Source organism: Rhamphochromis sp. 'chilingali' (assembly GCF_963969265.1).
Source record: "Rhamphochromis sp. 'chilingali' genome assembly, chromosome: 22".
NCBI lineage: Eukaryota > Metazoa > Chordata > Actinopteri > Cichliformes > Cichlidae > Rhamphochromis > Rhamphochromis sp. 'chilingali'.
Genome location: NC_137950.1, coordinates 24,994,184 through 25,021,433, shown reverse-complemented (window position 1 = coordinate 25,021,433; position 27,250 = coordinate 24,994,184). Strand labels below are relative to the sequence as shown.

At 39.9% G+C, this 27,250-nt stretch overlaps 1 protein-coding gene across 2 annotated transcripts; it reads left to right on the top strand.

Moving 5' to 3' along the window:
- Window positions 1-98: 98 nt before the first annotated feature.
- On the top strand, window positions 99-27,250 carry LOC308391379 (plexin domain-containing protein 1-like). 2 transcript variants are annotated; one of them, XM_080874005.1, is made up of 13 exons: window positions 99-160; window positions 19,388-19,548; window positions 22,755-22,898; window positions 22,984-23,053; window positions 23,154-23,276; window positions 23,362-23,480; window positions 23,611-23,710; window positions 23,964-24,059; window positions 24,150-24,231; window positions 24,300-24,360; window positions 24,446-24,563; window positions 25,673-25,830; window positions 26,568-27,250. In XM_080874005.1, the coding sequence occupies exons 1-13, from the start codon at window positions 118-120 to the stop codon at window positions 26,691-26,693; spliced, it is 1,401 nt and encodes a 466-aa protein (XP_080730131.1). In that variant the 5' UTR covers window positions 99-117; the 3' UTR covers window positions 26,694-27,250. The 2 variants fall into 2 exon arrangements, with proteins under 2 accessions (XP_080730131.1, XP_080730130.1); XM_080874004.1 differs by lacking the exon at window positions 99-160 and adding an exon at window positions 11,691-12,269.

Here is a 27,250-nt window from a genome sequence, read left to right as displayed (position 1 = left end):
CCCCCCACCCCACCCCCCAAGACCACCACCTCCACCACCACCATGGGGAGCTGTGAATGGTGGAGGTTATGACGAGTCCTCATTCCCACTTCCAAGAAAACACTCAGTGCAAGACGGATGGAAAATTTGGAAAAGTCCCTTAGAGTGTATGTTTATTCAGGTCAGTGGAAAAGAATTCGTTTCAGCATTACTGAAATTACAGTGTGCAGTGTCAGATGATACCAGGCCATGGTAATAAATATTTATAGTCCGGGAAAGGCAAAAGCAAGTTGTGCTACATCAGCTGTGTTGTTTGTTCTTCTGTTAGCTGCTTGAATGTTTCATGACAACTGGAGAGTGGAAACTTTATGGACAATAAAATCAGTTAGTGGTTGGTGTACGATTGAAAACTGTCAGCATTGATTTTGCGTTGTTCACCAGTAGTTATGATTTTTTTAAAAAGGGTTTAGATGTATTGGGAAAGATTTGTAAATCGAAAGTAATGTAGATGTGCTTTAGTAATGACACAATGACAAAAACAGGCACATGTTGCACATTCATACATTATTGCCACAGGCTAAAGACAGAAAAGCCCAATTCAACTGGCTGAATGGCCAGTGAATGGCTATGCTAAGTGGGAGTTTCACCTCATAGATCAGATGTTTGCTGCACAAGTATCTGCGAAAGATAGCGCATCGTTTATTTGCAGTTTATGCATCAGAAAATATTCAATGACTACATTATTCAGACCTAATTTTAAAAGATCTGCAGACGGTAAAGTTAAGGCAAAATTGGAAATATTGAAAAATGATTTTGTCATTGCATTTGCACGTTTGTCTTTGGGATTCTCTCTCTGTTTTTATGGTTAGCTTTTCCTTTGCTATGTCACTTATGTGTAACACTTTGATCCGCTAGCATGGATCAAATCTTGTATCCACTCTAGAAGGAGGCAGTGGTAACAGTGAACCCAGTATTGGCAAACTTGTTTTCTTAAAGCTCATTTTGATACAACGGGAAACAACTTAGCAGTGCACTGAATAAAAATTAGCACATAGCCACTAAACACAGGAAAAATTAGCCATTAAAGAGACAAATGTTTTTCTTTCGGTGATCGTTGGAGACCAGATTTAAATTGACTTCCATTTATCAAAATTAACACTCAAACGAATATCAGCAGTACTCTGTTTGCTGTGGAAGTTTCAAGATGTTAGAAGCTAAAGCTGCAAGCTAAAGCTGCAAGCCATGCAGCAAACCTGCGTGTTGAGTGGTTGCTGATGTTTGTTATGTTTGTTTAAACCAGCATGCTGTTGCAGCTCTGTTTACCCCCCCCCCCCCCCCCCCCCCCACACACACACACACTTTGTCTTTCTTACTCATTGTCAGAAGTGGTTTCTATAACTAGATTTGATGAGTTTAAGAGCTTCGTAGGGGTTCGCTGCCATTCTTTTTTACTTACTTAATTTCCCTGTTTTGTGTAGAGTTACAAAGCTTAACATTGTTCTTTTTGTTGGACTGTTGGGGGGGAAAGGGGCATCCATGTTTTTCTTATCAGCTTCACTATTTTGTAATTTTAAAGCTACAGACATGTTTTTTCTGTATTTGGCCAACATCCTGTAACCCTTAAAGGATAAATTGACTTTTTGGACTTTGATTTCCAAATAATCAACTTCCATCCAAGTGTCTGAACACATTGATAAATGCAATGATATTCATACAATTTGTCCTCCGAGAACAATTCAAGAAGTGTGAGCAGAATTTGTACAACCCCCATGCTGTGAATCTGGCTGTATCCCTGTAGCACGATGTGTTCGTATCATAGTGTTCTTCCAAATTGAGGTTACAATTTAAAATGAGGTGCTAGAAATGCCTTAAAGCCTTTTCTCTGTGTTTGTGGGCAGGCAATTCACACCTTGAGCAAGCAGGGCAGAGGTTTTATGGTGCTTTGCATGAAGTGAAGTGAGCAGTGAAATGAAGCCAGTAGATGTTAGCAGGTAGAAGACTGCTGCTGGGACTAAGATAGGATTAAAGCTGTACTCACATCAGTACACAAATACAAATACACGTACATGTTAAAAAAAAATCTAAAGTAAAGTTTGTATTACTAGTAAAGTTACAGTAATACAAAAGTAGTTGATAGACAATTAATTAAATAATGTCCAGTCATTAACTGTATTCTTTAAAAAATGAGGTAACTTTATTATTGGTAAAACAGATGTTATTTCTAAGGGAATGGCTCCTATGTTTAGTGTCAGGTTTTCTGTAAATAAGATGACTTCTTCTTGAATTGAACTGAACTTTTATGCTTTAATTTAATACAGAAAAAAGAACTTAAAAGGGTGACGTGAGAAAATATAAGTCTTGAATTTGACTCATCTTGAAATCGACTAACACAATATATGGCGAGCTGAAGGATTCACAAAAACACCATATGTCTGCCTCTGTGACTCAACCAGTTCCACATCTGTCCGTTATGATTACTAATATAGGGTGACAGTAATCCTGCAAAGACACATATTTGACAGGGACATGTTGTTCTAAACCTCATGATAGTATTATGTGTATCCATAAAACAAAATAAACCCCCATCTTAACACTAAAAATAACCTCAAATGAACCAAACGTGTGTTTATTTTGTCGTTAGATCTTTGAGTACACTCCTATCCAGGTTTAAATAAGATAAGATAAGATAAGATAAGATAACCTTTATTAGTCCCACACGTGGGAAATTTGTTTTGTCACAGCAGGAAGTGGACAGTGCAAAAGTTATGACGCAAAAATTAGAATACAATAAGAATAAATACAGTACACAGCTGTACAGAATAGAATAAAATAATATACTATATACAGTAGAATAAAATAGAATAAAAATATACAATAAGATAAAAATAGAATACGAATGCTATATACAACTGAGTAAAAATACAACGATGCCAGAAAAGATTATTGCACTTAGTGTTATTGCACATGTGTGGATGTGTGTGTTTGTTCAGTTAAAGTCTTTGTTGTGGAGTCTGACAGCAGTGGGGAGGAAAGACCTGCGAAATCTCTCCGTCCCACACCGTGGGTGCCGCAGTCTCCCACTGAAGGAGCTGCTCAGTGCTGTCACAGTCTGCTGCATGGGGTGGGAGACGTTGTCCAACAGGGATGACAGCTTAGCCGCCATTCTCCTGTCACTCACCACCTCCACTGGGTCCAGAGGGCATCCTAGAACAGAGCTGGCCCTTCGGATCACCCTGTTCAGTCTCTTCCTGTCCCCAGCAGAGATGCTGCCGCCCCAGCAGACCACACCATAAAAGATAGCAGAAGCCACCACAGAGTCATAGAAGGTCTTCAGGAGTGGGCCCTCCACCCCAAACGACCTGAGTCTCCGCAGCAGGTACAGCCTGCTCTGCCCTTTCCTGTAGAGGGCGTCTGAGTTATGAGTCCAGTCCAGTCTGTTGTTCAGATGAACACCAAGGTACCTGTAGCTGTCCACAGCCTCAATGTCCATACCCTGGATGTTCAGTGGTTGCAGTGGAGAATGCTTGTGCCTGCGGAAGTCTACCACCAGCTCCTTGGTTTTACTGGCGTTGATCTGGAGGTAGTTCAGCTGGCACCAGTCCACAAAGTCTTGAGTCAGTCCTCTGTACTCCTTGTCGTCCCCATCAGTGATGAGGCCGACTATTGCAGAGTCATCAGAGAACTTCTGCAGGAAGCACTGGGTGGAATTGTGGGAGAAGTCTGCAGTGTAGATGGTGAAGAGGAACGGAGCCAGAACCGTTCCCTGTGGGGCCCCCGTACTGCAGACGACCCTGTCCGACACACAGCCCTGAGTCCTCACATACTGTGGTCGGTCGGTGAGGTAGTCCAAAATCCAGGTAGTGAGGTGATGGTCCACTCCAGAGTTCTCCAGCTTGTCCTTCAGAACCGAGGGAAGAATAGTGTTGAAGGCACTGGAGAAATCAAAGAACATGATTCTCACAGTGCTTCCAGCGGTCTCCAGGTGAGCGAGGGAACGATGTAGGAGGTGAATGACGGCATCATCCACGCCAATGCCAGGCTGGTAGGCAAACTGAAGTGGGTCCAGTGATGAGCTTGTTAGGCGCCGAAGCTGAGCCAGGACCAACCACTCCAGGGTCTTCATCAGGTGGGATGTCAGAGCCACCGGCCTGTAGCTGTTGAGGTCCTTGGGGCGTGAAGTCTTTGGCACTGGTACAACACAGGAGGTTTTCCAGAGCTGTGGGACTCTTCCCAACCTCAGGCTCAGGTTGAAGAGGTGCTCCATCACCCCACACAGTTGGTCCGCGCAGGACCTGACGACCCTCGAGCTGATGCCATCTGGGCCCGCTGCCTTCTTGCCATTAATCCTCCTCAGTTCCCTCCTAACCTGGGTGGTTGAGAGAGACAGGCTGGAGCCTTGTGTTGAGTGTGTATTGGATGCTGTTGTTGGGGGTGGGGGGGAGTGAGCAGGGTGAATAGAGGAGGTGTGAAGTGTCTGAGGTGTCAGAGGTGGAACAGCAGCAGTGGGGGTGGGTGAGTCTGCAGCCGATGTTGTAGACTGTCTCATGGTTGAATCAAATCTGTTGAAGAAATGATTCAGTTCATTTGCCCACCTCACATCCCTCCCAGGCAGAGAGTTCTGCTGTTTGTGGCCTGAGATGGTTCTGAGGCCTCTCCAGACTTCACCAACGTTGTTTTGCTGAAGCTGGTTCTCCATCTTCTGCCTGTAGCTGTCCTTCCCATTCCTTATCAGTCCCCTCAACTCTCTCTGCACCCTTTTCAACTCCTCTTTGTCTTTGGATTTGAAGGCCCTCCTCTTCTGCTTGAGGACAGCTTTAATTTCTGGGGTAATCCAAGGTTTGTTGTTGGAGAAACACCGTACAGTCCTGGTAGGTACGGTGTTATCCACACAGAAATTAATATAGTCAGTAATGCATGTAGTAAGGCTGTCGATGTCCTCTCCATGGTCGTCACAGATCACCTCCCACACAGTCGACTCAAAACAGTCCTTAAGAGCCTCCTCGCTCTCCTCTGACCATCTCTGCACTGTGCGGGTGGCTGGTGGCACCCTGCGCACTAAGGGCTCATACACAGGGACAAGGTGCACCAGGTTGTGGTCAGATTTGCCCAGTGGAGGGAGAGGTGATGAACTGTATGCCTCTTCAGCATTGGCATACAGTAAGTCCAGTGTTTTATTGTCTCTGGTTGAGCAGGTCACATACTGGGTGAAGGTGGGCAGTGTGGAGTCCAAAGAGGCATGATTGAAGTCCCCTGATATTATGAGAAGGGCTCTCGGAGATTGTGTTTGCAGTCTGCTGACCACTGAGTGGAGAGTGTCACAGGCTGCATCCGCGTTGGCCGAGGGGGGGACATACGCTGTTATTGCGATAACATGCGAGAATTCCTGGGGCAGATAGTACGGACGCATGCTAACGGCTAACAGCTCAATGTCTCTGCTGCAGAGTTGCTCTTTTACAGTGATGTGCCCAGGGTTACACCATCTGTATAAATAATGGTCTCTATAACCTGTTTTCAATTGGAACAAGACCTAAGAGTGTGATTCCTTCTATAATGGGAAACAGGCATGCTTTCTTTGTGCCAGGTTTAGGGGTTTTTATCATTAAGATGGGAAAAGAAGCAAAGGACAAGAATGTAGAACAAGGGTCATTGGTGCCCAATAGTTAAAACTGTTATTAATATTAGTTTAAAGCATATAACTGGACCCCACAAAAAAACTGGTGTAAATTGTGTCAAAATAGGCACCTTTGGAACATCTTCAGTGTATTTTGGTATATATTTTTAAGTGTCTTAAACTTTACTGGTCTATCTTGTAAAAAACGTTCCCCTAATTTGGTGTAGAGCTGCCTAACACATCACTTTAAAAGAGTTAAGATCTTAAAACTCTGTGTCATTGCTCTCCTTGTCTGCCAGGTGTGGCGCCTGCCTTTTCTTCTAGAAGCGCAGTTGTGAGGTCAGACAGTGATTTTGTACGAGAAGGCCTCGCAGTCTCAGTTCTAATTAATCCCAAAGGTGTTCTCTCAGGTTAAGGTCGGGACTCTATGCAGGTCAGTCAAGTTCTTCCACACCAAACTCTCTCATCTATGTCTTTATGGACCTTGTTTTTTGCACTGGTGTGCAGTCACGTTGGAACTGGAAGGCGACATCTCTAAACTGTTCCCATGAAGGTGGGAGCCTGAAATTGTTGTGACTGCACAATGCAGTCAGACAAGTACTGTTCTCATGGCAATCACCAAACCAAGACGGAGAAGCATGATTTGTTACTCCAGATAACACGTGGCTCAACCCTTTAGAGTCCAGTTAGGGTTAGAGGGGGTTAGGGTTAGCTGCTTTACACCACGGCATCCAACACTTTGCATTGCACTTGGTTATGCAAGGCTTGCAGCTGCTTGGCCATGGAAACCCATTCTATGAAGCTCTCCATGTACTGTTCTTGAACTAATCTGAAGGCTGCATGAAGTTTGGAGATCTGCAATAACTGACTCTGCAGAAAGTTGATGAACTCTGCCCACTATGTACCTCAATATCTGCTGACCCTGCTTTACAGAACCTGAGTTGCTATCATTCCCACTTTGTTATAATACCACTTCCAGCTGACTGGAATATTTATTAGTGAGGAAATTTAATGACTGGACTTATTGCACAGGTTGCATCCTATCACAGTACAAAGCTGGAATTCAATAAGCTCCTTAGACCTCACAGATGTTTGGAGAAGCAGTCTGCATGCCTAGGTGCCTAATTTTATACATCTCTGACCATGGAAATGATTTGAACACCTGAATCCAAGTGACTTCTTCAGTCTCAGCTGACTGCAGGTCAAACTGCAGGTCAAACTGCAGTCAGCTGAGACTGAAGAAGTCACTTGGATGAGTGACGAAACGTTTCTCCCACAAAACGCTACATCCAGATGAACAGAATCAACATTTGGAGATTTATTTTCCTGGATGATTGAGAATGCATCAAGACGCTTTTGGTAATATAGTGTATGTCTTCCAGTGATGGGAAGAAACCCTGACCAGCCATACCTGTCATCCATCTGCAGTCAGCATAGTGTTTTAACTCAGCCTTCAATATGCATTGCCAGTTTATTAACATACCCATTTGGTAGTATTGCTCAGGCCTTTAGTTACTTGTCAGCTTGCTTGAGTTAATTCTGCGTAATAGTTATTCACTTGTCTTTTCCACTGCTCAGGGAGTCTACCCTTGACCCACCCACCTGCTTACCTGACCTGTTCATTCTGATTATACTTGCTGGAAATGTAACCTGCTTTATGTTCCCAAGTCCTGACACTGCTATCCTAGAAATCGAGAGACTTTAATCTCCTGACAAGGCAAATCCACACAGTCATGCAGCAGTTTCTGTAGTGTAGTGGTTATCACGTTCGCCTCACACGCAAAAGATCCCCGGTTCGGAACCAGATGTTAGTTTGGTCCTTTACATGTCACACATAGTTTTGATAAAAACAACTCCTTCTGTGTTACTAGTTCTGCTTTTTCTGTCTGGTTTCCTCTTTTTATTAATATGCCTCTGCAGCTTTGCACTACACTTCCTGTTTTTTAAACTTCCACTAACTTAAGCCTCTGTTGCTAAGGCACTAAGAACATATATTTATTCTTTAACACTTTACAAATGCAGCTTACTAACCAATTTTGCTAGAGTTACTGTATTACTTCATATTGTCATTCTCCAACTGAATAAAGTTAGTTTACACATTTTATTATCTAATACCTTTAACCACTTAACATCTAGTGTTTCAAGGATCAGTGTGAGTGAAGTTAAAAACTCAAATATGCAAATTAATATTTCCTTTTTTTTGTAAATCAGAATTTTCAATTAAGACACTACTTAATTGAAAATGGTAAATATTTCATGGCTCAGACTTTAAAGTTTTAAGCGGATTAAAGTGTACATATGGTATAAAACATTTCTCATTAATGCAGCAAACATTGTGTTGCTCACATTAGTTTTGTTGTTGTTCTTTCTTTTCTTTTTTAAACAGTTCACACAGTTCACAAACATTATGAGTCTGGAGGAAATTCTCATACTTGGCAAACATTTGTGTGTTGTAGCAATATCAGTGAATATACTTTTAATGAACTTCTCACATCAATCGGCAAAATAAACAGTCTCCTAAATAATCATGTGGTACAAATTTACCGGCTTACTGGATCTATAAAAACAGTAAAACCTTCTGCTCTACAGTCACTGTGTTTGTGTATTAAAACAGGGGAAGATAAAACATTGTGTAAGTTTATGGGGAATCACAAGGCAGGTCATATTTTAAGCATAATTCTCCCCACTAAAGGATCAGAGTGTGTTGGATCATTTTCAGCCAGATCTAGCAGCTCATCTCCATCCAACATCTTGTTCCAATTGATGACAAATGCGCTCATTTAACATTTTGACAGGCGTGAAACACATTTTGAGTTGGCCTTTTTGGTTTAGTCAAGTTAAACCTCTTTCACGTTTCATCCAGAGTTTTGCCCTAATTATGGTACCTTGTGAACAAGCAAGAAGTCACATGAGGAGAAACCCAAGGTAGACACATAGAAAAGATAAAAGAAAAAAAATGAAAATATCCTATACAATACAAAAAGAAGAATATGCTTAAAGTAAGCCGACCACACTGCCTGTTTAATTTAGGACTAGTTTTGTGTACATCTGCTCTGTTTGGTTTATGCACCAAAATATAATGTGCATATTCTGGGAATTTGCACGTTTCAACATTTATAATATAAATGCAAGAATTTAACAAGGCCTACTCTACACAGAACCACATGATGTCCTCCTACCAGTTCATAAAAACACAGGAGGATATAGGAGAAAAATATTGGGGGGCATTAACTGATCATTTCAGAAGAACTATGAATATCTTAATACACCTACTAACATTTCGTCATCCCACTACACTGGGACATTCATCGCTGAAAGTAGAGCAGCACCAATTGCAAATATATGCTGGTGGTTTCCTTATTGTTAACAAATCCTACGAAAAGACCAAAACAATAAAGAGATTCATATAAAAAAAAAATATTGTTATGCAGCTACAACCTACACACAGTCACACACAGTCACACACACACACACACACACACACACACACACACACACACACACACACACACACACACACACACACACACACACACACACACACACACAAACATGTCACAAATTCAGTGTGTGACATGTTCCCTTATTACAACAAGCACACACACCTTGACTTCCAATCCTGTTAACAGAAATGCTCATTGGAGCACCAAATGTGTATTAATCTTCCATAAATTTGCTGTGCGTTTTAGAAAAGGTGAGGACGATGATTTAGGTTTTTTTTTAATTGATATATAAAATAAGGCCAGCCACAAAACCTGTTATTTCAGTTTAATTATTCTTTAGTTTTATACTTGTGTGATCTTTATATAAGACCAATAATAAAAACAAACTAAAAAGAAAAAGATGTAAGCTCTCTAAAAGCAAAAAACTTCAGTTTTAGAGATTTTTTTTATGTGGACAGCTGTCTGTAACATGCTATTGGGACAGATGGAGAAACTTGTGAGGTGCGTTCAGATGATGTTTCTTGTGCCTAAACATAATTACTTTGTGTGAGTAAGGGCAGGGGTGGGCAATTACCAATTTACCAATGGGCCAAAACGGGCTATTGTTCAGAGCCTCGTGAATAAGATGAATATAGTTCAGTTTATAAAGAGATAATCTTAATTTTATGTCTTTATAAACTGCTAGTGGTCAGAGTAGATGATTTAATTATTGTTTTTCTTATTTAATTAACCAGGAAAAGTAAGACAACAAAGATTAAAGTTCCTTTTATGTTCGCGAAGGACAGCAGTCCAAAATTAGTAGCACATACACACATACACATCCAAATCCATGCACCAGTTAGATTCAAAATCCAAAATTTTAGGACAGCCCAACCCTAGGTTTGAGTCATATCATCAATTCTCCGTGCCTGACTCTGTGCAGCACGTATCATAACAGCAATTCTTCTACAAATAAAGAAGTTACTAAACTACACACAAGGCTAACACCGAAGTTTTGTGCTTGTTAGTTTTTATTTGCAATATTTGCTTAATTAATTACTTACTTAAAGCACCGACACCAGTCTTTCCCTCCTGAAGTGGCCCATAGTTCTGAGAGGGTTTTCTGAGAGACATATCAGGCATCTAGTGTGAACACAGGAAAAGCTCTGATAAAATCCAGCAATCCAATAGATAAGATGGGAGTTTTCATCATGGAGCTGTAGCCAAGAAGTCTACAGCAACTGTGTGATGCTATCATGGACCAAAATGTCTGAGGAATTTTTCCAGCTCCTTGTTTAATTCTTTCCACGAAAAATTCATATAGTCCTGAAGACCAAACTACCAATCTGTACCTAATGAAATTGTCAGAGACTTATATAGCACTCCTAGAGGGAAAAGAAACTGGGAAATACAGTTTTTTCTGATTGCTTAAGCACATGTTATGTAACTATTGGCTAATTTAGCAAAACTCTACACACAAATAAAACAACCTGTCACCCAATTATCCAAACATTTTAGTTCTCTTGCAAAAGCAAACACAGCTAGATTAACTCTTCACACCTTTGTAAAAATGGTGTTTCCGTATCAAACAGTACACACAAGCCATCATCTACTAAGCACACAATGCGCCAACTGCACACTGATGGTATGAATACAAAACACATCTGGCGTTTGCCTTCCCTGTGCACAAGGTAGGCTATGTCAGTTTGAGCTCATACTTCTGTCATAGATCCATAAGCATGGAGGGATCCAAACTTCAAGTACTGGTGTTTAGTCAAACACATCAAAACAAACACAAGTGTTTATTTCCAAGTATAGGATTATTTGCAATCGCCATAATGACTATATGGGTTACGTGGTCTGCAGTGAACATGCTTCCTCTGCCCCCTCCTCGTCTTCCTCTTGCTCCTCCTTGTCCTTGTCGTCCTCTTCATCCTACTTCTTCACCTCCACGTCCTCTTCCTCGGCCTCCTCTACTTCTCACTCTTTCTGCTCCCACCATTGTACTCCGCACACACAGCTTACCTGTATTATAGTGCTTAGGCTGATTGCAAAGTGAACGAATTATCTAAGAAAGTTTTCACATGTGAAAGTGTGCCAGACAGTTGGCAAATTAGTGTTAATGATAGCCATACATGTGTATACTTTTGCTAGGAGTGTGTTGGAAATTTGGAAATTGAGTGTTGTGCAGTGAATTGTGCCTAAAGTCTTGCAAAGTGTGTGTTACAAAATTGCAAACTGAGTGCAAAGCAGTTTTTGTGCTTTTAGTTTTGCACACTCAGTGAGTGGTTTTGCTATACGTCTGACTAGTTTTAGAAATTGTGCTACAGGAATCACAGTTAGTGTTTAGGCATTCGGTAAAAACTGTAAAAATGGTCACCATAGCGCCACTATCAACAGCACCTAAATAATTCCAGGTTCTTCTTTTTCAAGTGTTGGACACAAAACATATTTACCTCATCAAATAATCTTCTACTACCAAGAGTAGAAAAACAGTTCTTTTCAAACCTTTCAATTAAAAATGTGCATTATCTCTGTAACAGACTACAGAGGAAGTTCTTCTCAAAACGCCAACCATTTAACTACCACATTTGTTTTGGTTCAGCTTGCTTCCACATGGGGGAGACATGCTCCTCCCATCTTCAACACCCCCTTTTTTTCTACTGTGTAAGGAAAGGAAAAAAAATGTAGAAATACATAAATATTTCCTCATTTTGGGAAGTCTTCTAAAAATCCAGAGCTCTGTTTTGGAGAAAACAGAAAAACACAAGCGAGACAGACAGACATCCAGAGGGGAGGAGGTGAGACAACCGAGTGAAGAGCTAATTCAAAGATAGAAATGTGACTGAAGCAAAGGAAGAGCACAGAGAAAACACATCTCTTCACTTCAGCTGTTTATCATCTCTCCTGCGTTATGGACCGATCATCTGAGACAGTATTCTGAGGGCCAAACAAGGGCAAAAAAGGAGGAGGGAGAAAAGCAGTAAAACTTGGCTGAAGTGAGGAAACAGCAATTGTGTGGGTGAGCAGAGGCGAAGAGACAGAGACGAAAGGTGGGGGAGTGGTGGAGTGAGGTGCCCTATTCCTTTACACAAAGTGAGAGGGGAAACTGGGGAAAAGAAGAAGAAGAAGACAAGGAGTGATCAAGAGAAGGGGAAGGAGGGAGAAGAGTCAGCCGGACATGGGGCTTTATGCTGTTCTCCTCATCTGTCTCTCCCAGGCTGAGCTAGGCAGAGTCTGGGCTCAAGAGCATGAAGGTAAGCCCCCTTTCTTTAACGTCAACACCCAATACAGATCTACAAACAACAGCACCATTACGACTACCTTTTTGCACAACAGACTGTCAAGTGCCACACAAAACAGCTTCTAAAAATCTCAGTTAAAGTTAATATCACACACACACACACACCTGAATTTGTTGTCACTAACTATGGAAGGCTTAAAATGCTTTTTGGCACTTTTTATGGCATGTCTATGGATACGTGCATGCGTGAAGTTAACTGGTCTCGTGGTAGTTCTCACTGTCAGTCACAGGAAGCACATAAAAGATGGTGTGCGAGTCTGGATTTTTATTTTCTCTCTCTTTTCATGATGCTATTCCAAAACTTCTGTATTTCCAGTTTGGAGGGGGGAAAATAAATGTCTGGGGTTCATTTGCTTTAATAATACTGATCCTGTGAATGAGAATTTTGGATTTTAACAAATAAATATTTGAGGGTTTAAGATTCATTTCCAAAGTAAAAGATGAAAGTCAGTCAGTGAGAACAGCATCTGAGCTAGGATTTCTTAAATTTGGAAAGTTTCATCTCAGACTGTGTCTCATCACCTGCTCTGTGCATTTCCTGTATATGGATCCTCTGCCATCCTATCTGTAGGTGTGTGTTGGTGCGTGTGTGCATGTATGTATTTTTGTTCTCCTTGGAGATATATTATTTTTAGCCAGCCCCCGTTCTTCCGCTGTTCCTCCTCCTCCTCCGACAATCAGCAGTGCTCTAGTTTCTCTGGCCTCTCCTGTGGTCCCAGTTCCTCTGATCAGGGGCCTAGCTCTGCAGAGGACAACCAGACATACAGAGAGACAGATCTCCTCAAATATACGGTCACACGAAGTCCAGCATAATGTCCAGGCTCATCTTTCCTACTAACACTCCAAAACCAGTGATCCAGATCAATTTATTAGAGTCTCCCTCGTAAAGATGGATTCATATTTGGGCCCTGTAAACTCAGACGTTTTTAGATTAGTGTTCTGTTTCAACAGAAAGTAGAACAGCTCTATACTAAAAAGGAAGTGCTGGAAGCTTGGTAATTAAATGACTACACGCTCAATGACTTATCCAAAGGAACGCCTGACTGCAGATGATGCCAAATCTCTTTTACAGAGCAGATAATAATACAGCAGAGTTAGGTAAAAAGACTACATGGCTGTCCCAACTTTCTCAAAGGTCAGGACCATCAAGACTGTTTACACATCTGCAAATTTCAGTGTAAATTTCACAGAAGTTAAACACCACATAAAAGATATGTGTGGATTTTATGAATGCTGATATATCCAGCTTTTATAAGCAGGATATCATCATATTATATCAAATCTGTCTGAAAAATCTGTCTGAAAAATACCAGGAAAATACCTGTGCTAATGAGTTTGTGCAAAAGCAGGCAACACTGTAACTATGAGTCTATAAAGATGCTAGTTGCTAACGTGCAGTAACAGTGCTAACAGTATTTAGCAGTCAGTATCCTTAGCATGTTAGCATGCTAACTTTTGCCATTTAATCTTAAATACAAACAACATGTGGCCCAGGTATCTGGGCTAAAAGCACTAGATGAGAAGCCCAAGTTTATTCACTAATCATCTTCATGTTAGCTGAACCAAATTTCCACAACAACCAATCCAACTAGAACCTAATGGAAGAAGCACAGTATAGGTTTCTGGCACAACCACCTACGTTCAAGGTGGAGAGGAAAAGGTCTGACTTTATGGTCTTGATGGCTTTGATGATGCTGATAAAGGTCAAAAGCTAAAACACGTCAGTCAAACAATAATGCAGTGTCAGAGCTTAAAAGTCTTAAGGCAACAGGGAGTTTTTTGCTTAAAAATGCCTTTGCTGCAAGACCTCTGTTGGTCAACAAATGACAGCAACCTATGTTTCGTATGCACAGTCGTGCACTTCTAAAGTTGTGCGATAACCACCTTGGCTTGAAATCTAAACTATAATCACAAGGATCTTTAATGACAAAGTAGCTTTAATTTATATGTATGTACAAGTAACCACTATAAGGGACTGGATCTGTGTTACCTCTATAGTTTCCATTTGTAGTCCAAGTTCCTAATGACCAATCATGTTTGAGCAGATTCTGGTTGTGTACAGGCAGACAATCTGCACGAAGAGCCAAACAGACATTAGCCAAAGGGTAGTTTTTTTAAACCTGACGATTTTTTAGCTTTTTCTTAGCTGAAAAAGCTTTTCTGCATAACAAACAGTGAATAGAAGACGGAGGACAAAGTCTTGGCCTGGACATCGCCTGAACACTCCGGAAACCTCCAAAAATTGGCAATGGACTCCAGAAGCGAGGGTTACCAGATGTCCCACTTTATATGGGAATGCACAGCATATTTGTCCCTTGTTCCGCCGTTCCACATACTGAGATGATGTCTCGCATTTTGATTGGAACTAGTTTACAAAAGTGAACACATGTGGGTCTCACAAGAAACACATGGTTCAAAAAGAGATTCGCTGACCTACTGCAACCCAAAGATCAGTAGGCGGGAGAAGAGCAGCTGAAATAATATTTAAAGTTTTTAACAGTATTTACAACAGAAAAAGGGAATGCACAGATATATAAAGACTATAAATATACATTGTGGCTTTCATTTATATTAATAATAAGTTGTGGAAAATTGCTTTCAAATACAAAACAGCATTTTCCAATAGATGGTCATTGCTAAATCATTAATTTAAACTTTTGTGTATTTATTAAGTTAGACGTTAAAACATGAGACTACCTCTTAGCCCCATGTGGTTAACATTTGCCTCATGTAGATGGATTTGCACTATTAAGAGTTTTTTAAACAATGTGGCATCTATACAAGACTATTTTGATTTTAATCTGATCAGCTGCACTTATCATTTCAAGGGGCAGAACATTATTTTCCTCTGAAGTCATTTCTTGGTTGCTACTGCACATTTCTTACTAAGGTAATCTCAGATTTATGACTATAAATATTAAAGCACTAAATAAACAGTTAACTACAACTGGCCAAGCACATCTGCAAACTCAAATCATATGTCATCTGGACTGAAAATGAAAGATCTGTTCAAAAACATAAACAACTGACCCTTGTCAATTTGTGCACATTAATCTAAACACCACATTTTTCTATTTATTTTCAGGTCTTTATCATTCCAGCTGCTAGTGTTTGCGATTGTGTGTTATGGTTACTGCTGTTCTGAGGATAAGGTGCCAAATAGGTCCTCCCACGCTACTAGCTCCAGGCTGGTTTTAACACAGATCACCCTTTTAAAATCCAAAATAATAAAACCACTGCACTGAACTATACTGAGTCGACAAGCGATGACCTCGTCTTGTGATTATTGTTCCCTAATCCCTGTCCTGACAAAGCACGTAATACTGTGTCTCATTTCCACCACTAGAAAAGAGTGATAGGGTCAAGACTTTGATTGTATCTTGAGATTTAATCTGCTCTCGTGTGCTGTGTTTGGACAGTGCACAATAGTTCACTCTCTTCAGTGTGTCTGCCTCTGGAGCAAAGATGTTGGCCTTTTGTTCTCTGTTGATGGGCCTGCAGATAATTCTCTTTCCCCTTCATTGACCAAGTACATGCCCTCGATGTATTCCCGCCTGTACTCAAACTTCAAAGTGTTGCACATTTACCCAGGAAAATATTGTTTTCAGAAGAAATGTATTTTTCGCCCATGGACTTGATCCATCTGAGCAGACTGAAAGGCCATTTAGCTTTTGTCTCAGTTTAGGAACGTGGCTCTGGTTTTTGTAGAGCCTTCAAAAAATACTTTCATACAGAAGAAAATATACCCTGTTGTGTTTCTTAGATATCTGTCTTTGACAACAGATAATGAGGTAAATTATAAGGATAAGTAAAAGGTTTGTGTGTTTATATTGTTATTATATTACAGCTTTACATTTTCATACTTATAAAGGAAAAAAATAGAGCAAAAAATGAGAGAAATGGAAATAGGAGTGTGTAACATGGTACTGGCATGAATGAATACAATCCATGTATCAACAGAGCAATGTATATGGTTCATCAGGCTGTGTCCTAGTTTGACAACACCCACTAGATTTGTGGCGGTTGCTGCAATGCAGACACATGTGAAGGTACAGTGGACACCGCTGCCATGCAGGTGCCATCTCCTCAAAATAGCGAGCATTTGTTAAGGGATTTAATGTTTCTTAATCAAGTCAACAGACTTGGCACAGAAATAAGGATTTTCTGCTGTTGGATATGTGAGGTTGGCTAAAAAAAAGCAGAAAATCTGACATCCTGCAGATGCATAGATGTAAATTCAAAGGACTGTCAGAATGTGTTTCATGCCTTTGATTTTATTTAGCAGCAACATCAGAGGGCATTTTTGCAGTGAAGCCACTGACTATTCACCCGTACATCTGTCACACATCATATCTGTCGCGTCAACAATTAGACCATTCATCAGCATAGGTTTTTTTTTTTTTTTTTTGCACCAGTTTGCACATTCCCAGTGCAGGGTCCACACGCACATGTGTCTGCCAGACATGATGCTACTGAGGCCTGTCTTAAGTCCAGGTCCTTATGCAAAGCCCAGCACACTTTTGATGTTGAAGTTCATCCAGCCCCACATGCAGACAGTTAGATAAGGTTAATGATGTTTCAGGAAAGAAAATGTGAACACTTGGAAGATCTGTAAAGCAAATCTCAAAGTGACCTATTGTAAGGGTGGCAGGAAAAATCTAAGTATAGTCATGGTCTATTAGACTGTAGCCTAAACTGCGCTAACTTGTGTGCAGCCCCTGAACTCCCCTTTTCAGTTTTCCTGCTCCTCAAAGCTCCTCCTCATTGTTTAACTCTGCTGTTTGAAGCCTCCTCCGCTGTTTAGTGATGATGATGATAAGTGCCAATCTGACCCAGTTAGAAGCTTTTTGTTCTGCAGCAGTGAAATTAGCTTCCACCGCACCATAATCAAACAAGATTCCTCATTAGCACAATCTCCCCCGAGTGTGTAATAACCTCTCTTTTTCACTTGTCCTATTTTGTCCCTTAAGACTTTTTAATTTAATATCATTCTTACTTTAGAAAAATTAACATTTTATATATATTTATTTTATGCACTCTCTGTTTGTGTGGTATCAGGTATAACTTTGTGGAGTGCATGTTTTTTGAATCAGCGAAACAATCAAAATACAGGCAGTTAATGTTGGGCTTTAAAACCGGACAGGAACCTTTTGATGTTGAAGCCACAAATTTCTAATTTTATTTTATTTTTATAAAACTAAGTTTAACTATATTAGGTGCACAAAAACTATAAGGTCATAGCCACCGTGACACGTTGGCTTGTGAAGTCCCATTATGAAGCCTCAACCTGAGTTGTACGCCAAGGCGCTAGATAATCCTTCTTTCTGACAAATTTTATTTTATTTTATTTTATTTTATTTTATTTTATTTTATTTTATTTTATTTTATTCAGTATGACACAAAATGAGCGACTGAGCCCATAAACTCATCAGCAAAGTGTTTACAGAGGCCTGGGACGAGGGCCACTTTCTCTTCTTTTGCAACCACATGTATTTCCCCCTGGTGATCGTTAAAAAGAATGCAGTTTTAAGATACATTAAGACCCAGGAACTACATCCATCTTTTTCAGTCTTTATGATTAGGTGTGAGTTAGTCATAAATATTCATTGTAGTTTTTGTATTAATATATAGTCTATATGTCTATATAAAAGATGGAAAGCAATGTCAACGCAGAAGTGCCTTAAAGCAGCTCCCCTCTCCCCCAGCAGAGATTGACTCCACTGGTCACAACACGAAGTCTGATTGTATAGATGACTGTGAAAAAATTACTAGTAAAACTACTAATAGTTAATTTACCGCCTGTGTTAAGAAACTGGAAGGTTACAAAGCTATGCCTATGCAGCAGCGATTTGCTTTCCTGCCAATCTCACTTTCAAGCACGTTAGCAAGTCCAGCCTTTGATCTTAGGTCATCTTAGGATCACAGTCAAAGTTTTCAGTTCATACCAGAGCTGCAGGATGGGGTCATGGTTGGGGGTTTGTGCAGTTCTTCAACAACAAACGGTGAAAAACATTTTCTACAGGCCTATTTTTTTGTACACAGGCCTTTCATGTTAGATGAGACAGGGGAGGAATACAAACTACTGCTAAACTTATAATCTGGCATTAACATTTTAATCATAACAAACTGTCAATCCAATAAAACAGCTCCAGACTGAAGGGGGGGGGGGGGGGGGGGGTTATCCACATAATTTTGGCCATAACTTCGAGACGGGGTTCATCTTTCTCACACTGAAGGGAATGTTCATAACATGCTGTTAATTAATAGCTCAGTTCAGTGAACTAACAGCTCAGAACCAGACAGCAAAGGGAATTTAATCCCTCTGTTTCAGAGGGAATAATGAGCTGTTGAACTATCAGTGAGTTCTGCTGATTTTGCAACTGCCAACTAAAAATGTGGACAGTGAGTCATAGATCGGTTGAAAAAAACATAAACAGCCATCTATGATCTGTTAAGCAGATGTCACGAAAGCCCACACAAATGTAGGTGGTCAGTAGAGATGTGAGTGCTCTAAAAAGATGCACACACAGACAAACCCCCACAATCCTTTTGTACATACACAGGGATTATTTGAACAAAGAACAATGTTGGCACCACATGATTAAAAAGGAATCATGCCCCTATTTCTGCATGACAGATGTATACAAAATCTACGGTGTTGTTTGTGCTGATCTTATTTCTGTCTCTGTGTGAGTTATTGCTCCGTGACCTCTAAACATGGATTTAATTTTCTTTAGATATGTATGCCTGTTAATGATCCAGATTATGGTAACCAATAAAGAACAGATGTGACCACAGAGTTTAAAGTCAAAGTCATTATAATGTCTATAACACAGTTTTCACACATTTTGAGAGATAATTACATTATCTTGTTTTTCCTCAAAGTAATTGTGATTTAGTAAGCAAGTCTGTGGCTTTTTGTTTGTTGAACCCTTATGTCTCAAATTGATGGTTAACAACAGGTGAGAGATTATGTGGTGAGAGTATTTATTCATGGATTAAATCCTCAAGAAGTACATCATCGTGAATGAATCTGCATGTATGTGTGTGCTGCTGCTTGTGTTGTTCTAGATGCATGGAGTGGAACTGCTTTGGAAGATCCGTCCAGTTTTCACAGAACCAGGAGAGACCAGCAGACCCCACACAAACACAGGGAAGCCCGCAGCTCACAGGCTGAAGGAGGAGGAGGAGTTGATATCAGTCCCCTGCCTGACAACATGACTCGCATAGTGGTGAGATGCAATGACTGATTCATGGCTAAGACCTTAGATTACAATAGTGACAGTAGGAAAATCAACTATTTTAATATGGCCTAAATTCTGTTCATAGAAATGACGCTCCCATTGCTCTTTTACTTACAACACATACAGTAAATATCAAGTTTAATGTAAGCTCTAAAATAATGACATCATGCCTATGCTTGAAGCTAAAGCTACACAGCGTATAGCTGTTCCTTAAGCTTTCAATCTCTCTAATGGCCAGCAGGGGGCATCTGCTCTGGTTGTGGTCCAGCTAGATGGCCATGAGAAAGTGAGCTTCATATCAGTCGATTTCATACCAAAGTAAACACTTTCCTAATGTCTTTACTGTCTTAATTGTTTATCTTATTCTTATTGTATTCCAGTGTTCTCTAACTTTGCACTGTCCACTTTCTGCTGTAACAAAACAAATTTCCCCCGTCTGGGACTAATAAAGGTTATCTTATCTTTTCTTAGATGGCCAACTCTTTTTCAATTGAGAATAATGTTCATTTAGAAAATTATGGTCCTATTTAGAATAAAACAGATGTTTTTGTGTTGGCAAACCTTTTGTAAGACTGCGATGGCCAAAACCGCCAACAGTTTCTTATAGAGCCACTTTCAGCTGTCATAACTCTAAGTTGGTATGAGGTTTCCTGTTGAGCAGATATGCTGTGTTTGGTTTTTTGCAAACATGGCACTGTGCATAATAACCAAACATCTTCAATTTGGTTTTATGTTTCCAACGGGCACTTAGGATTGCAACTGTGCAAACCTTAGCATGCTGTTATGTTCTTTCTAGAGAGAAGAGCAGTCCAAACAACCCATATTATTCAGCCATTTTCTAACTGTACTGTCTTGAACTTTAAAGGTTCTACAGAGGAACTGTCTACAGAGTCAGTTTTGTTGCTAAGTTTGTATGTTGAGACTGCGTCACTGCATGTGGCTTCAGAATGTGCTGTTTGTATTGTATTATCTAACTCTGCTAAAATTATGCTAAAATTAGCCTAAACTGCATAATACTTCCTTATGGAGGGCTCATTGTTGTAGAAAACTGTACAGCCACAGAGCTACAACCAGTAAGAGCATGAGAAAAACTGCCCCAAAAACTGTGACCAGTGAGAATGAGGTCAACACAGCTGTGCAAGTCATTGTCAGCTGAATTACAGAAATGAGAATTCTTATATTTATTGGTTCTGCAAGAAAAAGGGCATTAATAGCTGCCAACTTAAAATGACATTAGCCTGAGGGATAAATATACTTATTTTAGGAAAACTAAACCATCCATTACACCAAAGCCAAAGAATCTTTAGTGTCAATCAATATAGTGATGTTTACATGGTTATTATAATCTTTAAACCAAGAAACAAGTTACTTTCACGAACGCTGCAGAATTAACCTAACCATAGGCTGGGGTATCACAGGTTGGTATGCTGACCCCTAACAACATTTTAACCTTTAATATAGCTCATTGTTATCTGTGTATGACAATATGAAGAGATAAATGTGAGGCAAACTCTAACTGTAAATGGCTTTGGTAATGATATTGTGCTGACAAGTCAAGTAGCTACTGCCAAGCCAGAAAAAATAAAGTTTAGTCAAAGGTAAAGCCTGTAGCACATCACTGTCCTGTGCCATTTTCCAGTCATTATTTTAGAAGTGTGTGTCTGCGTGTGTGTGTTTTTAGTGCATGGGATGAGGTTTTATGAGTGTCTTACCTCCTAGACTCATCTTTCACTTCAATCAGCCTCAGTAAAAATTAGCCCAAATAAATTGTGTTCTACGTTTTTTTCTTCCTCTCCCTACAATTCAAATTGAAAACAGACCACATACTTGTGTTGCCAGCTTACAGTGTTTGTTTAAGCATGGCTGCGCACGAGTATGTGCATGTGTGTGTGACTCACTTGGATTGGATCACAAGTAACCCTGTTATAATGCTGTTGCTGCTGCTGCTTTTTTAGGGGGAGGCCTGATCCCAATTTCCAAAACCCTCCATCTCCTGTCCAATCAGAGTCACTTCAATAAGTCAGTCAGCTGTGAGGGAAAATAAATGATTATTCTCCTCACCTAGAATCCCCCTAGAAAATATAGGCTGGTGTCAGGCAGTGGAGATGGAAGAAAAAAGTGGGTCACTTGCTGTAAGTGGAGCAGCCGGAGCTGCATTTAACTGCTCCACTTTCTGAGCCCATACTAAACCCCAGAACCATTGCTCTCTGTCACCTTCAACTATGCTATACATTAATAATGCCATCAAGACTGGAGATCTGTATGAAGACACAAGTGCTTGTTGTCAAAGCCAATGTGTAAACAGCTCCATCAAGTGGCACTATGTGAGAAGGACTGAAGGGAAAAATCCCTGCATGACTCACTGAGTTTTATCCCAGTTGTTTTTTCAAAATAAGACATTTTTGCTTTTTTCACATTATTTTTGAGCTGATCGACTAAATAGTGTTTTTTTTTTCACTTCACACTTACACTAACCTAAATATTTTTCACAAAAAAGAGGAAAAAAGGTAAGACTGTACTTTCATCTAATACCAGTAATAATACCTGTAATACCTGTACTACAATATGGTGCAGCGAATAATTATAAGCTTTATTTAACTAAGTAAGCCATTAAGAGCAGAGGAAATAGAGTAGCTTAAAACATATATATCAAAATGTAAACACTGGAAAATCTCAACAAACCAACTCACAAAATGCTGCCTCCTGTTGGTGAAAGTCAAGTTCTGAAGAAGGTAATTTAAAAAAAAGTACCTTGTACAAACACAAATGTAAGAAATCTGTTTAGAACGATGATAAATGTTTTGATTAGCTATTAGAAACTGGTACAATAGGATGCAAAAATCCCCCAAATGTTCATAAAGATGAGTTCTCTTTGATAAGATTTCTTCTCAGAGATATGTAAAAGGGTAAGATGTTCTATTTTTTTCATTTGTTATTATTATATGGAAATGCACGTAGCAATCCTTTAGACTACTAGTTTAAGATGTACATAAAACAAGATTGAAAACTATGCATCTTTATTTTGGAGTGGCTAGAGCTACCCAAAATGTATACATTTTGAATTATCCAGTCCTGTAGTAAGTCATTGATTTCAATATAAATCAGTCTATTTCATACAGAGACCTACTCTAAACTACCTCACCATGATTAATGTATTCAGGAAACTTGTCTAATGAGTGACCTCTTTCTCTCAGGAGGACTCCCAGAAGTACTACAGATGGCAGAGTTTTGGTCCAACAGACACACAGACTGCAAGCTTGTGGGTGGATATGGACAACCTGCACAAAAACCAAGTCAGAATTCACGGCATACTGTCCAACGCGCATCGACAGGCAGCGGTGAGATGAGCGTTCGCACATTCAAGCACTAATGTCTGATTTACAGACAGATTTAACCACATCTGACATGTCTTCTTATTCACAGAGAGTGGCACTCTCCTTTGATTTCCCCTTCTATGGGCACTACTTGAGACAAATTATTATAGCAACTGGAGGTAGGTCACATGCTTCAGTTTAAAGATGTGCTGTTCGACCATGAGGTAGAGGTGTTTTTAAAATCTTTAACAGTTCACTTCTCTTAATGTTTCTCTTCAGGTTTCATCTACATGGGTGAAATAACTCACAGAATGCTAACCGCCACCCAGTATGTCGCTCCCCTCATGGCCAATTTTGACCCTAGCTTTACTAAAAATTCAACAGTGAGGTACTCGGATAATGGTAGGTAAAGGTTCCTCTATGAAGTCTCTAGAGTTTGGGAGCTCCTGGGTATCTCTGACTGGCCTTTGTATACTGCTTTGCCCAGGAAATTTATTTGTCGTGCAGTGGGACAAAGTGCGGTTAAAGGACCGAGAGGCAGCGGGGCCTTTTACTTTCCAGGCAGCGCTCCACAAAAATGGAACAATTGTTTTCAACTACAAAGATGTAAGTTATGTATTTTTAATCAGATGTAGCAAAAAATATAATTCCACCACTTCAATATTTTGTAAAAAACACAGCTCAGCTTGAATGTCAGGTTTACCAGTGTCAAAACAAACTTCTGTTCTTTTTTGAGATCCCATTGCCAGTGGAGGAAATAAATTCTACTGAGCATCCGCTGAAAGTTGGACTATCTGACGCTTTCATGGGACACCTCCCTACATCACTGCTGTCAGGTCAGTTCCTTTAAAATAAAAAAGAGATGCTTCCTCTACTGTTAATTTAAAGTAATTATTCATATTTTAGTAAATTATTAAGCCAGTTAAGGCAGAGGAGTAAAAGCAGAAACTAAATACTTTCCATTACAAGTAGTTCAATTTGAACAGGAGTTAGTCCCCTCTCAGAAACATGGAGAACAGGCTTCATTTTAAGTTTTCACATGAGACTTAATACAGAAGAAAGGCTGACATTCAATTTTTGTCTTGATAGAAGCAAAGCGGCGTACTATCTATGAGTATCATCGTGTTGCCATTGACACCACAAAGATTGTGAGCGGATCAGCTTTTGAGTTCACACCTCTGCCCAGTAAGTTCTGTTTCAAACTAGTTTTTGTTCGACAGCCTAGCCTCATTACTCACCCCGTAACTGCGTAATGATGCGATTCCCGTTCCCCAGCTTGTCTTCAACACACATCCTGTGATCTCTGCCTAACATCCAACTTGACAAGCAGCTGTGGCTGGTGCAACACACTTCAACGGTAAGACAAAGTTCAATTCGTGATGTTATGAGACTCTCGCCTTTTCTCACTTTGCTTTTCATTTCTAGATGTTCTGATGGTATAGACCGACATAGACAAGAGTGGCTGGATTACAACTGCCCTGAAGAGGTGAGACTCATTACCATATTACACAAGAGAGAGATGAGCAGCTTTGTTACTGATTCCTGAGTCATTCTTTTCGGCATTCACTCAGGCTAAAGGCATGTGTGAGGACTACAACACAGTTCTACCTGAAGCAACTATGAGCTCCTTTAATCACTCCTCTCCAGGTCCAACCGTTTCAGTGCTTGAAGAACAGCCTGTTACTAGGGGTGAGTTGGAAAATACAGTGCTGGTATTTCAGCAAAAACTCAGTCCCACAACTGGTGAAGGATTAATGAAGGAATATTTAATTGTTTATTTTTTGGGGGATCATGCAAAATGTGACCCTTTGTGAATAGATTAAGGAGAAGCAGAATTACTAGTAGCTCTCTGACTTCTGAGCATTACAGAATTAAAGCTGAATTTCCATAGAGAGCATAAGCATTCAGGTACCAGCTGCACGACTCAATATAAACAGTAGATAGCCCCTAAATCTGTGTCAGATTTAAACTTGTACATCTTTGCAAACATTTTCAGAATGTAAAAAATAACAATAACAGAAAGCTTATCATAAAGCTAGTCTCACTATAAAATTATGACTAATAATTGCTGAACTTATCTATGTATTTATATATGAGATTTTGTGTAGATCTTTTCAAAGACATGTTTATGTAAAATCAAATGTACCTAAGCAAATAGGAGTGCCTTCTGTTGCATTGGCAGGGACACTTTTTATGAATAACTAAATTTTCACTTTTGACAGTAATAATCAGAAGAAACCATTAGAAGTGTGTGAGCAGAAGCTATGATTTCCAAAGCTTGTAATCTAACCAGGGGTAGGCCCCAGGGATCAATCCTAGGACCACAATTTATTCATTCAATATGTTCAAAAATTTTAAGTTCATCTATATGTTTCTACTTATTTATTTGTATAAATTCTGCTAATTAAGAACCCACTGATTTTAAATCTCATGTGTTCTATTATCATAGTTAAATAAAGATTATGTAAGTGTCAAACTCAACTTTAATAAAGTCCAACAGTAAAGTAGTCAAATATTTGTTTTTCCATGTGGACTTTGGGAAGAGACTGATGATTGTTTTTTAATGTTTTTCTGTTGATTTTCTGTGTATACAGATTTTGGGGAGATTTACTGTAAATACAAACAAGTGAACATGAATTTCTTTTTTTTTTTTTTTAAATTTGAAAACGAAAATTGTCCCCACTTAGTTTTAGGAAGTTGGCCACAGAGTTTTCCAAAGTAAAGTCCATAGTTAGCTACCTAGGCATTTCTATATTTAGAAATGCTTTAACAGGAGCAACAATCTTCCTTCCTTTCAGATATACAGACGAGCCCTCCAAACAACGGGATGACAGAGAACACGGCCATCATCGCAGGCGTTGTGGCTGCTCTAGTTCTGCTTGTAGCTCTCACCTTACTGGCTGTTTACTACATCAACACACATCCCACAGTGGCTCCACCATTCTACCTCATGCAGGTCAGAAAAACAACATCCAGCTCTCATTCCCTCTGCAGTAGGGATGGTCACAGACTTTAATTTTCTTTTAAAATATAGAGGACCTTTTCTTGTCTTAAAATATATGTTTTCCCTTAATTTCACTTTGACCTGGTGGGCTGTAATATACTGCTATGGTCAGATGGTGGTGGTAAAGTTGTTTTAAGCCACTGTTGAAATACATCATTGATGCTGGTATTAAAAGGAATGTAGATTTAAGGCACTTCTGCATTGGCTTCCCTTTTAAACCTGGAAGTTATGTCCATCTTTTATAATGTCTACATAACTACCAGACTTCAGACAGGTGAAACGTGTAAGCATGCATAATCTGTCACTGGGTGACCAGTTTATTTCACAGGTCAATGAAATGACAGATTCACCTGATGAATGAGAAGTGGGTGATGTTCATGTGTCTGCAAAAAGACTTGCAGAAGTCTGTGACAAAACAGCCCTGAACACTGGAAACACTCTCCTGATGATCTTTAAGCTCCAATGGGCCAATGAGCTTGTGGCTTCACAGTAAAACCCACTCTTGACTTGAAAACACTCACCTTTAAAATTCATAAAAGCACTTGCAGTAAAGTTTAGGGGATTTATGGATGTGCAATAGGCACATCCCAGTGGCTACATTCATCTTTTATGCCGTCTATGGTTGAAGCCTGCATCTTCCCATTTGCCTGCTAGGTGGTCTTTACCTACTACTGTTTCTCTGTCTGCAGCGACGCACCAATAACTACTGGCCCTCTATGAAGTTCCGCAATCAGGGCTGTCACTCCAGTTATGCTGAAGTCGAGCTCGGGGGCCATGAAAAGGAAGGCTTCATTGAAGCTGAGCACTGCTGCTAAGGGTCTAGGACTTGCAGGACTCAATCAGTGGAAGAGAGGACACCATCTTGAGGAAAACTGCGGTACTACAGGAGGATGAATATGGACATTCAGGCTGACCATCAACACAAGATGTCCTTACTCCAACCTTTGAGGCTGGACAGTGTTTACTGTAACTGCTCTTGTAGCTCTTGCCAGCTTTCTCTGTGTCTTTTGCTGTTTGCCATCACACAGAGGATTAGCCATATTATCTAAGGGTTGGAGGGTTTGAGAGGAAGACGGCAGTACAGAAATGATGAGATGCAAATGTCCAAAAGCCAATGATGCAAGGGCCTGTCAGGGAATGAATTAAACTAGCCTTCATACTGCAAATCAATGTACCACTCAACTTTACTCTGTGTTTTTTGTTTTTATCCATTTTATGGAGTCACTTTTGTTTCATGAAACTTCTACGCGAGCAACGATGAGTTCATAAAATGTTATATCTATGTGGACTTCACTACGACAGATATTTAGCTTTATAGCTGATAGTGATTATAAGGACGTATGTTGTTTGGATGAATTTTAGAGACGTGTTA

Excerpts from the sequence above, each read along its gene's own strand:
- LOC308391379 (XM_080874004.1), top strand. The coding sequence starts at position 12,194 with ATGGGGCTTTATGCTGTTCTCCTCATCTGTCTCTCCCAGGCTGAGCTA. Across the intron at positions 23,277-23,361 it reads AGTGAGGTACTCGGATAATG|GAAATTTATTTGTCGTGCAG; the intron begins GTAGGTAAAGGT and ends TGCTTTGCCCAG. Across the intron at positions 24,232-24,299 it reads TGGTGCAACACACTTCAACG|ATGTTCTGATGGTATAGACC; the intron begins GTAAGACAAAGT and ends TTTCATTTCTAG.